The 13464-nt window shown below is 37.9% G+C and overlaps 2 protein-coding genes across 2 annotated transcripts; both read right to left on the bottom strand.

Annotated features, from left to right (window-relative positions):
* Window positions 1-6122: 6122 nt before the first annotated feature.
* Window positions 6123-7576, bottom strand: LOC101315331. The gene has a single exon (XM_004297456.1). The coding sequence runs from the start codon at window positions 7532-7534 to the stop codon at window positions 6668-6670; it is 867 nt and encodes a 288-aa protein (XP_004297504.1). The 5' UTR covers window positions 7535-7576; the 3' UTR covers window positions 6123-6667.
* A 1356-nt stretch (window positions 7577-8932) lies between these two features.
* LOC101315041 lies at window positions 8933-12593 on the bottom strand. The gene is made up of 12 exons (XM_004297455.1): window positions 12403-12593; window positions 12237-12310; window positions 12009-12098; window positions 11736-11813; window positions 11528-11628; window positions 11256-11448; window positions 11082-11172; window positions 10944-11008; window positions 10559-10713; window positions 10350-10431; window positions 10018-10127; window positions 8933-9596 (listed from the first exon to the last, which is right to left on the bottom strand). The coding sequence occupies exons 1-12, from the start codon at window positions 12488-12490 to the stop codon at window positions 9410-9412; spliced, it is 1314 nt and encodes a 437-aa protein (XP_004297503.1). The 5' UTR covers window positions 12491-12593; the 3' UTR covers window positions 8933-9409.
* Between the last annotated feature and the right edge of the window lie 871 nt (window positions 12594-13464).

Genomic DNA, 13464 nt, shown 5'->3' with positions numbered 1-13464 from the left:
GGCTTCTACGGCACTAGAGATCTTCACGTCTAGATCTCAATTGTCAATCGGGTCGGATCGGGTCGACGAGAATGATGACGGATATGGGGCCTGGAGATAAAGGATGAAGTCTTTGGGGTTGTACTGATTGGAGAAGGAGGTTGTTTTTGTTGACGGTGTGAAGACGATCTCATTGACATTGGATGTGGTGCGTTTGTAGAAGGAAATAGGGAAGCAAGATTTGATCGAGAGAAATTGAGGTGAGAAAGGGGGGAGAAATTGAGGGTTGGTCAAGAGATATGATCTTATCGTCGTTGAAATCGTGCACGGATTGTGTATATAACACCTCTCCAACAAGATTTCATATCCTACATTGACATGATTTAATTTTTCTATCCTCCAATAATCTGAACCACCAAACATCTATTTGGATATTTTTCTGTCCTATACAGGTGTTAATCCTGGAAAACAAATGCCACATTCAGGCGGCTTTTTTACTAGAGGGACAATTAGTTTGAGAAATAAATGGAAATTAATAATTCAAGAGAAATGGAATTATAGTCGAAATATGAAAAATTTAGGAGTTGAGATATTCACAAGAGAGTTGTAGAGCTTTGTTGGTTCAGTGTATTGTTTCGAGATATATGAACCACGGTTTACATTATCACACTTGATATGATATATATATCCAGTGCGTCACATAATCTAAATTCAAGTATTCAATAATCTGAAACAAATCAAATTCAAGTTGTACTTAAAAAAAAAAAAAAAAAAAAAAAAACCTTGGTTTAAATGTTGATTGAGCGAATTTCATTGTTTTGTAATCAATCTTGAATATAATACTATTGATTGTCGAAGTGAATCCATCTTGTTTAAAATCATATCGTTCTTTCATTGTTTTAATTAAGATAAAGGTTGTCCACAGACGCTCCAAATGGGGTAGAAGATGTCCTAGTAACTAATTAAGTCTATTATGGTTTGTTAATGTGCTTTTGTTTTAACTAAACTTTGGTGTGGACATATGAAAGGTTACATCAAATTCAATTTACCATAACAAATTAAGAATTAATTATGGTTACATCAAATCTCCCTTTCATCATGACAAGAATTTAAAACTGATTGATTACCATCAAACCCCTATAGAATCCTTCATTTGTCCAAAACAACAACTAATTAGTAAGTTAGTATGCATTTCATTAGAATGGCTGGTCCAATTGTCACATCCACAATTCCACACCAGTAACGACTCGGGGTCTAAGAACTTATATGATTTATAATTAGATGGTGAGCCAAATTAATTGTATATGCTATGTAGCTTTGGGTGGTCAATTAAGTAGATGTCTGAGATTGATATTCAACCTTACACCTTTGTCAATGGCCAAAATACATTAAAAAAAATATATATCCCTATCAATAATTCATTGAAAACTTGCCATAATACTGGTTTAAATATGCAAGTGATGGATGCACTATATTGAAGTCAACGATTGCATGGATGTTTACATATGCCATGTAATATTTCATGTTGTTGATCGTTTCATCTCGATTTGTATATTTTCACACCCGACGTTTAAATAGTTAATAAAACGGTAATGAATTATACGTGAAGAAAAGACATTAAGATCATATCTCTGTTTTGAACCGAATTTTTCACCTCATGCACTACTTGAAGTCTTGAACTATAATTCCTTCATGTACCATATATGCTTTGACAAAACCCTAAGGATATGGAAAGTTGATCTTCTAGTCGACAAGAGTCACCATTGAGGCGTCAAATGGCTTCTTCACTAAAGGAAAGGCCTAGCTTAGATGGGAAGGATGACATGCATATGGAATTGGTAGGCTGAGGTTTGGTATATATTGAAAAGGCCTTGCAGACAAATGGGCAGGACAAATCTTATGGATCAGAAGTCCTACTTGTCCATTATGAGCAAACTTTTGATTACCTCAAATAGCACTGTGAGTCTGTGACTTGTGAGGTTGAAGTTAATTGATACTATATTGATGCAGTTGAAGCCACCAATTCAATTTCATCATGATTCAGGCCCTTTGGAGGGTTTTAGGAACTTTTTGTTTATGTAGGATATGTATGTACATATATTAGTATACGATTCTACATACATATACTACATATGTATACGATTCTACGCATGCGATAAATTGTTCTTAGCTTAATAATAATGTTCTTCATTTATAGTGATCGATCATGCATAGGGAACGATCTATAGCAATGAATTCATTTTCATTCTTACGATTAAGAAACGGATTATAAATGTTAAATCGTGAGTGACAAGTGAATCTGCAAATATGACAAGAGGAAGCAGAAGTGATTAGACATGTTATCTGCAAACCATAATACATAAGGGACCTGCCATTAATTAAGAATCTCATGCAAATCGATCAAGTCGACACACACATACATAATTTGACAAATCCATGTGCTCGATCGCACAGTGAGTAAGAATTATTGGAATGGAGGAGGAGGTCGACCTTGAAGACGAAATAAAGCTGCCGCCGAATTATATATGCAAGTGAAGCAATGACCCTTGTTGTCGGAGAGGAACGTATCACTTTTACAAGTAAGAATTCAGCTCTGATAATAAGGAATGATAAGGATGCTGGAACATTGGCTATGTGCTTCTTCTTCTTCTTCTTCTTTTTCGAGTCAAAACGGAACAAATTAATCCAAATGTCAAGTCATTACCGTTGAAGGTTGAGACGTTGAGTCATGGTAGTTTTCAAAAGTGGGAATAATATGACATGTTGGCATGGTTGATCGACTTGAACAAGCTGTGAGCATTGGAATATATTCATCGATCTCACCAGAAAGCTGGTGAATATTATCAAGCAAGGTCAATCTATCGGTACATATGGCACCTCATATATAGTGGAACCATGCATAAATCTGAATTCTATTTCAAGATCATGAAGATATTCCCATTTGTGTAGTAAAGCTGGAAGTAATTTCATTTTCATAACCTTTTCGTTTTAGAGAATGTCAACTAGCTAGGAAAATAGAAGCTGGTCTGGGTTGGATCGATTATGGAAGTTACATTTGAGCAAACAGTGAATCTAAATGTATACTCTAATAAAATCGATTAGATGTACAAAATCATATATGTGAATGGTCGACTTTCTATTGTGTGTGCGTGTATAACCGTATAGCCATTTGATCAATTGCTAGCTATAACTTTTGTTAATGTTCAATTCAACCCATAGATCGATGCTCTCTGCGCAATTAACTTGTAAAAATGAAAAATTCTACAATGTGTTATTGTCCTGATGATGATGGTGATGATGTGTGAGTGTGTGTAAACATGTATATACATAATGTACGTATATAAAAATTAACAGATATATGCATGATAAGTAGCAAGTAGCTTCACAAAAGATATGCTATATATCTGCACCAGTAGTATCTGTAATCTCTATGCTGCTTGCTTGTTTTCGTAAGTGAGAGGCTAGCTTTTGCATCTTTTTTGACCCGATCGAAGTGTATATATCCACGCACAACATGACGCACCATTCCAAGTCTTCATGGATAAAAAAATGGACTCCCCTGATTGTTGCTAGGAATATATTCCAGATGATCTTATCTGCATGAAGAATTAACTTAGTAGCTACTACACATTATGCAGCATATATGCATGTCATCACTGATATCTGAATCTAGCTCTATATGAACCCAGTACTCACTTTTCAATGCTATATATAGAGAGAGGTAAGTGGTAAGATAGAGCATAAGCAACTGATCGATCTAGAGGAAGAGAGGTCTAGTATGAAGGTAAAAAGAGCCATGTTTGGTAGCCAAGGATGACTTGCCTAAACTAAATCATCCACAGCTTGGTTTCTAGTTAGCTGCTGCTAGCTAGCTAGGGTTCCAAGTTTGTTTGGGGAGCTCTCTTAGGCAGGTTGTCCTTCGCTACTCTGACTGGCTCTTATCTTTCATGTCAGACCTTCATCTCTTCCATGTCTCTAATCTACGGATATCCTGCGGATGCAATTTTTCCTTTGCTAATTTGTGGTTTGATCTCCTTCTTCGTGTATGTTGTCCTTTCTGTATGTTAGTGTTATCGGTTTGAATTGTGTGATAGCAGTTGTCATTAGCTAATACAATATCCGACAATGAACACTATTACTTTGTGTAAACAAAAGAATGAACAATAATTTAGTTCATTCTAGAGAAGTAGAGATCACACAGCTAGATATGAGCTTTAGATTGAGTGCGTGGTCTGATGCCATTGGTGTATAGCAGAGAACTATTTATAATGTCTCTTGTATAAGAACCTGAGAAGTTGGTTGATCATTGACGGTTCTAGGTTTGAAGATGTAGACATTCAACATCCAAAGATTTGAGCTTGAACTCCCCTGAGAAAAATCATGGATACAAGATCATCTGTTTGTCTTAGTCTCTCATTTATCCCAGAATTCCAACTTTCAGGAGGTTGTACCACATTTCAAGTACGCTAGATTCGGAAAGCAACATCGATGTCGATCACCACCTCCGGCAGTTCAACGAATCATTTCTGGCATTATGGTCATCCTCGGTAAGCGAAAAGGGCGATTCTTCAGGTCAGAGATAAAGAAGACAGGCTCTCAGGTTATGGCAGGCAATGTGATTCCCCTAGTGCTCTGTTGCCTCCAAAGATCAAGGGCCAGTCCTAGGCTTAACACGAACTAATGAGCACCACTAAATAAGTCGTTCAAGAAAGTAAGCCTGCGAACAAAACAAAATTGAAAATGAAGGACTGCGCCTCTCACGACAGAGAGTAACATTGTATGGGGTGCAATGTTACAAAATAAACCCAATAGTGGCTCATTTGTCTTGTTCGTACTACTTGAACAATTGTGTGATAGCTCTTCTTTGTATCATTTATACTCATCATAACGTTTTCTTTTTCTTCCCTGTAAATAAAATCACTTCCTTTGATAACAAAGAAAAGAAGAAAGAGAGCATATTAATTGATCATCTCCAGTAGACACTTGACAACAATTGATGAAGTCCATTGTACTGGAATTCCGATCAAACCCGACAACTAGCCTTGCATGTCAAACTTCAATAATCATTTACAATAATTAAAAAGCCATACACACCCTTCATATCGCAGTTCAGGTGGTCACACATGCTGGAAAATCATTTCATTCTGCTGTCCGGAGCGGACAGTCATCGTGAACAGACATGTAGCATAGAGCTTTACACTCCTATGGCTTGCCCAACCTTATAAATGAAACTGAACACAAATTGATAGAGCAGTGCCAACATTGAGAAAAAAGGTCCTGTACCCAATATAATACAAGAAGTGCTTATACTCCTACAGTTTGCTAGAACTAATTATACATGAAATAGAACACAAATTGACACGGAACATGAAGATGTGGGCAAGATGCCATAGCAAGAACTCCTACAGTGTTGAAACTACATATATGGCATCTTGGCATCTAACAACTCTATCACTCCTACAACTTCTCAGCACAAGTACTGAAACTAATAGTAAGGAAGCAATGAGCCTGCTTAAAAACTTCTGGTAAGGAAGCAGCAGTGAAGAGTTTTATTTGTACAACGAGTGAAAGTAAATCCGAAACTCCACAACACTGCTTGAAGTGTACTCCTGATACTAGACATATAGCACCGACACAAGATACAACAAGAGATCCATAATACTCTTGCCATACTGGAACTCATTGGTTGAGCGATCCAGTTCACAATCTCACATGCACCACATAACTAGGACGCAAATTTGCACCATCTGCAAAACAGAATTAACCCCCTTAAAATCTTTAATCAAACTTTATATAATACCACCCCGCTTTCACATGAAGGACATTGTGTTGGGATTACAACCGCTCTACTGTTAAATTCCCTCACTGAAACACCTGATCTCAACTTTCTGGCTTTCCTTCTGCTAGCCACAACAAACCAAGTTGGACTTCCAAAACTCAGTTCCTTGCTTTAAATATAGCTTCACTCTGTCATTACAAATCATAGAAAACTTCCCCCATCACCAAATAGATCTACAGTTTGGTTTAGTAGATCAGTTGTATCCTAAACATGCATAACTACAAAGATTCTCAGAGACAAGTACTGTACAGGAACAACTGAGTAAATGTAGTGAACTATTTTGCGGAAAATCAGAATGCAGTATGAAGATGAGATCCTATAGTTTTCTGGTATAAATTAACATCAACAAACAACAAGAGGGCCTACAGAGAGACAGCTTAAAAGCAATACGAGACATCTTCATACCTCGGAATATCAGTATACAGATTAGAGTGATTGGACAGTCCGTCTACTAAAAAATATAATGCATGGCTGACAAAAAAAAAAATGAAGAACTGAAAGGAAAATACAAGAAATGGTCCTTCCTTGAACCAATTCCAGAAGTTTCCTTAGCCCATTCTGTCCTATGACCAAATGAAAACACGGCCATCAACAGATAACTACAACTAGTTCAGCATTACTATAAAAATAAGTATATGGATCAGAAATTGCACTCCAACTAAAAAAGAGAAGTAATAGTGCAACCAAAAATAGAACCTGCTCATCGAAATTACCAATGAGCTGAGACTTGAGACAAAATAGAATTGTATAACCAAAAGCTCAAACCAGTTTTTCTTCAGGCATGTATCTTACATTGCCATGTCTGCGGCTTTGGTCTTTTTCAATCACCCACAGTCAAAAAACAAAACCTCAAGAAAACCCCTTCCCAAGCTTCTGAATAGCACAGTACATTTTCCTCCTGGACCCAACCGCATTTATCCCCATGTCCTTGAGGTCCTCCAAAGTCAGCATTGGCAATACTTCATCATCCACCTCATGAATTTCGAACACTGGGGCATACCTACTCAACCCTAACCCATTGAGCCAAACCCTAACCCCATCTTCCCCACACCCAACTCTCCCTTCATTCCCATTACTAGTCCCTCTCCCATTCCACTCCCTGCCATCGTTGTTCTCCGACGGCCCCGATAGCTCAACCCCATCATGCTCCAAAACCCTACTCCTAATTGCTCTCCTACTCCCATGGTAAGCCAAATTCTCCGAGGAATGAATTGGGCTCTGCTCTTTCATTGGGCTTTCCGACTCCTCCGGCCCAAATTCCCGATACCCATCTTCCCCATCCTCGCCGCCGCCGCCCTCGTCAATCTTGGCCGGGACCCAATTGGATCTGACCCTCTTGGTCCCAGTCGAAGCCCTCTTCTTGGTCTCTTTCACCTTCCAGCTCCCAATGGCGACGCTATCGAGGTTGCCCTCTCTCTCCTCCCTTTCTAGGGTTTCATCAAACTCGCCGCCGGAGCTCAAATTCACTAAAGGCCGAGTCTTTGACGACTTACTCGACTCCTTCCGCTGTTGGTGCTGCTCCATCGGCGGCGGCCTCCACTGCTTGGCCGCCCGCCGCGGGTTCGAATCGTAGGGCTGGTCTCCTCCGATCTCCCCCAATCGGACGCTGGGCCTCCGCTGCCGCTTCGCCCCCACCGCCGCCGCCGCCGCTGCAGCCTCCGTCGAACCCGTCGTGAATTGCCCGCCGTTGATCTCCGGTGGCTGTATCTCCGCCATCGATTAAAGACTCGAGCTTTATCTGTGTGTGTGTGTGTTATCAAAAATGCTTAGCAGGAAAGAAAGAAAGAAAGGGTTGGGCTTTGGTTGTGCTGTACTCCTAGACTGTCCTTTTTGGTTTGTTTTCTAGAGAGAGAAAGTAAGGGAGTAAATGAAGAGTGCTTGGTTGAAGAGAGAGAAATTCAGTGAGTGAATGAGTGAGTTTGGAGTTTGGGGAAGGTGTGTAACATGTGTCATGCTCTCCATGATATCATCAGATGAGAATGTCTCTCCCATTGACCACATGATTCAATATATATCTAGAGTCTAGACACATCAATTTTATTTTAGCTATAATTGGTAATATGGAAAATAATCAAAATATGGAATATGGTTGGATTTCAACTCTCTGCTTATTTTTGTGTCTATTTTTCATGTTTCTTTCTTTCTTTCTTTTGGGTATTGGGTATATCCATTACATGGGAGCCCTTCTAGTGAGGACTCTTAAGTTGAGGACTTGGTGAGAATTTTTCGGTTTATGGTTTAAAAGACCCAATTTTCGATCACATTTTGACATCTTATCCGTTCAGTTTTTAGGTTTATATGAGTAGATCATTTCTACAAATTTTCACCCAAATTGGTGTTCGTTAAGATAACAAACTAGATCAAATTAATGGACGAACCAAATCTGTCAAATATGAACCGTTCAAGTTCATAATTGATAAATCTCACTTATAAATGTCTTAACAATTTTCAATATAGCTGAAAATTTGAAGAAATGATATACTCATAAATACCTATAAACTGAACGGTCAAGATGTAGATATAAGATCAAAAAGTGGGATAAGCCGAAAAATCCTCACCAAGTCCTCAACTTAAGGGTCCTCACTAGAAGGGCTTCCTCCATTACATATCCCCTTGTTGAGTTTTTGTTTGTCCCCTGCTGCAACCCCATCCACAATTCCATTTGTTTTTATCATGATATGAGGAACATACCTTATGAGATAATGATCTTTCATCTTAATACAAACAAATATCCACACAATAATGCATACAAGTGATTCAACATTGATCACACTAATGATTGATGCTAATTGCTAATACACCACAATTTAAGACCTTCTGCTCATAGAAATTGCAAGAAAGAACTTAAACCAGGAATAAGTTGGTTGTTCAATTAAGCAAACTAGTGATTCTACAACCAGAAATATGACTCAAGGCACAATTGACATTAAGGACCAGAAATTTAGAATAGGCCGTGTAGCTACTTCCCGGTGAAAGATCATGATTGTTGAATAGAAATCCTTCTGTACTTTTGTTCTTCTGATAGAGTACTTAAGAGAAATTTGACCCCTAATGAAGTCAGTTGTACAATGTGGTAGAGTTTAGGCAACAAAATAAATTACTAGATAAAAGAGAGATTAAACTTTGATTGCAGTTTTGCATTCATAAAATACAAGCACTAACAGGACCAGTCTCATATGTCAGATACAACAGCACATCGATTATAGACCTGTCATCTATCCAAAAAATGGAAAACCTCGTAATGAATTCTTGGAAGACACTGCTAGTGCCCCAGAAACAGAGGGAAAACAAACGGTGAGATGACTCTAGCTACTGGTTTTTTGGATATCAGTTCAATATTTCTCTATTTGGGTAATGAATAAATAAATTTATGATAAATGCAAGGCCGTGAGAAACTTACAACACTCTTTCAAAATTCTCTATTGAGTAGTCCAGTTGTCAATCTTCCTGAACAATTTTCAGCAGCATCTCCTTTCTGGGTCCTTAGCTCTAGTATGGCATATGGCATTTATTGACCAAGAACTTCAGGTTGCACAATGACCGAGTTGCTTGGTGAAAATTCCAGTCCAATGACCTAGGAATTTAACTAGTTCACACAGTGCACAACATACCATGACGAGGACTATGCTCTAGAGGGTACAGGGTTGCACTTTTCACATATTTCTGGTGCTCGATAGCAGCCTTCCTCAGTCTGAGGAATGATGTAAGCTTTAGCTTGACTTGCTTCTTTACAATTGAACACATACGTAGTGGAGTTACATAGCCTGCTCCAATCCTCCTACATACATGAGCAATAGCACATTATCACTTTTATAGCGGAAGATAAAACTTATTTGAGGCATGGAAGGACACAATGCAGTGCAGAACACAAGCAATATTGTAAAGGAAACAGTGAATATCAAGTGTAAAATAGAAGTACAATGCACGAAAGTGCCCTTCTTCTCTTGCTCTAATTTCAACATTTTCCACTAATTTTATAACTAGTCATTTCCAACAACCTAGCTGACATTAAAAAAAAAATTATGTATATACTTTGACTGGGGATTGCTAGAACTTCACTAGTACAATAGACTATATGAGATTCACAGAGGTACAGTACTAACTCTTGATCAAACCACTGGCCAGTGATAATAGCTGCATACTTTAAAAAGAGAATGTGATCTTGACATAAAAAAGTAAAATAAAAAGTGTTACCTTACCTCATCAATTTCTCTGATGCAATTCTAGCGGCATTTATAGTACTACGGTCTGGTACGTAATGCACAACACGGTTTGGATCAGATCGAATAGGCGAATGAATTTTGATAAGCTTAACACGAACAAAAAGAAGGCCATATCAGTAATAAGTAAAGTTGACAAGGGGACCACTTTGAAACTATTGAACACTGCTCTCACAAGTGATTTTTGAGTATTTTTTAGATAAACAACAAAATGAAACTTCATGTCGGGATTTTTTCTAACATAATTGAAACAGACAGGGTTCACAACATGTAACAGAACAAAGATAGTTGGTGAAGGTTTCATAACTTACCCCCAAACACTCCATCATCTGGTAGTATGCCCTGCCATGCAGAGGAGTATGGCCTTGTCGAGATTCTGAGAAGTATCTAGTCCTGAAAGGAAATTGTCAAGATCCTTTATTATATATGTCGAAACCAAGGGATGCAGGGCAGAAGCTCCTGATCAACAAGAGACCAAATTGTAGGAGATATTGGCAGGCACGGTAGGAAGGAAATTTACCATTCTTTATATCCAGGATCTACAGTGAAGCCATACATATCTACTGAGTCACATATAGAGAGGGCAAATTCAAGAGCCTTCAAACCAGTTCCTTTTGCTGCAGAACCAAATGAAGTACCTAGCATGAGATACACGTGATTTTTTATTGGAATTTCCTGCAAATGGAAAAACCAAAAGTTATTGAAGTAACAATAAAAAAATAAAAAAAACAATAGATGGGCAACATGGTGAGAAGCAAGTGAAGCTTTTGTTTGCAAGAGTTTTCATACTTTCATAGTTGTAACATTCTAAATGCAATACAACATTATAAATTCTATAAAAACAGCTTGGTTGAGTGTTAAGGTCAAGAACGTGCATATAAGTTACAGATAAAGAATATACAAACCTTAATCATCTTGTTCATAGTGTCATGAATTGTTGTTTTGATAATCAAGACTTCCTTCCTGGACTCTGCAAAATTTGTATTTACTTAGCGCTCTGGATAGAAATGGCATATCTATAACAAATGGACTACTAATCATACCATCTAACTCCACAACTTTATCAAGAGCTTTAGCGGATCCCCTATTAAGAAGCCGAAAAGTACATTTCTTGCCCACATGATCAGCATAGTTCTGTAATAGAACAGATAATGTCAGAAGATTTCTTTTGAGTCAAAACGTTACTATTTGTACTCTAAATATGCAGTCAGCTTGACCTCAATTGGTGCACCATTTTCTCTAACAACTGCATCATAACCATCTATCTCCCTCCCAAACTTTGTTTTCAGAAGATCACCCGAGTTTCCGATAACAGCACAACGGCCAAACATGTGAGGAACATATGGTGGTGTTTCAGGGAGTACCAAAGAAAGTTTCTCCACACACAAAGTTTTATTCTTACAGCGGTCACTGCAATACAGAAATACTTATCTCAATAATCATCCAGGACTTATAAATTCTGAAAATGGTTTTCGTGTATGTTACTCACAGCTGTATTCCTTTATTAATCCTACGCCATGCATAATCCTCCCATCCATTTGGTAAAGCATCAATGAACTCCCGGGTGAGTATTGTGGTACTATTCCGCACCTGAGCAATCAACTCACTGAATAACAAATCAATTGTAAAGCATAAAACCAAATCAAACTTGACATGAAAGAGGGATCATGCATCACCAGACATAACACGGTACTCACCTGTTCCCAAGTAACCAAAGCTTCGCACAGATTAAAATCATACGATAAACCTTCAAGCTCATCGGTTTTGGGATCTTTCTGTTTGCACATGAAAAATTCAGACAATACATGAGCCATCGAAGAACAACTTACATCAACCACAATAGCACACAATAAACATGCAAACACATTCCAAATCCTTCAGACCATAAAATATGCTCAACATTTGATTTTCTCTCTAAACTAACTCACTAAGTAACTACACTTCAAAAACTGCGATTCGGAAATGCTCACCCATTTAGGAATGGTATCCCTAGGAAATTTCATCGTGACTTGGCACGAATCTTTACTACTCTCGACTTGTAATCCTAATCCATTCGCAGCCTGCATAACAAATCATCATAACCAACCAGCACCACACGCAGCAGTAATTCAATGACTTCAATTTCCGCAAATACATAACTAAATTCAACAGAGCACTAAAATTCAAACTGAAAAATAACGAAGAAGATGAACACTCACCACACATTTCTGAAAACGATCCTGTAGAGTTTGCAGCGCTTCCAAATCCTCATCGGTGAGCCGATTCAACTCGTCTGCATCACAGAATCCACATCATTCGTATATCTATACATAATTTATATATATATAGAGAGAGAGAGAGAGAGAGAGAGAGAGAGATGCATACAGAGATCGGAGACGCCGGTGATGTAGATGAGGATGGCGACCAATCCAAACAGTAAAGCGACGACGAAAGCTAAACGCAGTAGCCTCATTGAGAGAGATTCTAAGCTCTCGTAGAGAATTGAAGAAGCTTCGATTCAGTTCTTTCTGGATCGCTCACACTTGCTTTGCTTGCTCTCTTTGCTTTCTTCTTCGCTCTCTATTCCCAAAATCAATTTACCAGAGAATTCAACACAACTTTAGCAGTTCTGGCCCAAATTTTGATCTGCGTGGATTTAATTAGGCCCATAACTCGTTAACCAAACTATAAGCCCATCATGGTCTTTCTTCGGTCAATCTCTCAAAGCCAACTTAAGTTTAGTCTCCTTTTCCTTTTGGTCTGAACTCGAATTTAGTACACACCTTAATTTTCAGGTTTCTTGTACCCAAAGTTTAGAGGACAAGAATCGGTTTATTGAAGTGAAAATTTTTGTATACACGACATGTATTTACACGACGTAATCTTAACTATTCATAACAATTTATATGTTTGACCACCATATTTTTATATTATTTTCTTTAATCATGACCATCTATGTATGCATGTGAAAATACACGTCGTGTACTGAATATGTTCTCTTATTCAAGTGGTGGTGACAAATTTTAAGTTTTCATTATAACTTTCTACCAATTTGAATTTGTCTTTCCAAACCGTTAATTAGAGTCGTATAATTCTTTAATGTAGTTTTGGATTTAAAAAGTTAAAATATACTAGACGGGCGCTTAATTTTGTCTTTCGGTTCATGAGTAGAGCGATCGGAAAATTGATGGTCTAGCTTTTTTTTGGGTAATGGATGATCTGCTTGTATCGACATGAATGCAAACTTGGAGTTCAACATTTCTATCATTGAGTCTTAAAATGAAAACCTACAACTTACTTCTTTGGATTATCCGCCAAAACAAAAATTGAAAAACAAACAAAACAAACATTGCCATTGTCAATATATCCCGGCAACAATATCATTTGATAGGACATTTTCCAGAAGGCAATATCATGAATAAGAACAACTAGTGATCCATGTTAATT

Source organism: Fragaria vesca, linkage group LG4 (assembly GCF_000184155.1).
Source record: "Fragaria vesca subsp. vesca linkage group LG4, FraVesHawaii_1.0, whole genome shotgun sequence".
In the NCBI taxonomy this organism is placed as follows: Eukaryota; Viridiplantae; Streptophyta; class Magnoliopsida; order Rosales; family Rosaceae; genus Fragaria; species Fragaria vesca.
The sequence above is the reverse complement of the archived record's forward strand: the minus strand, read 5'-3'. Positions and strand labels throughout refer to the sequence as shown.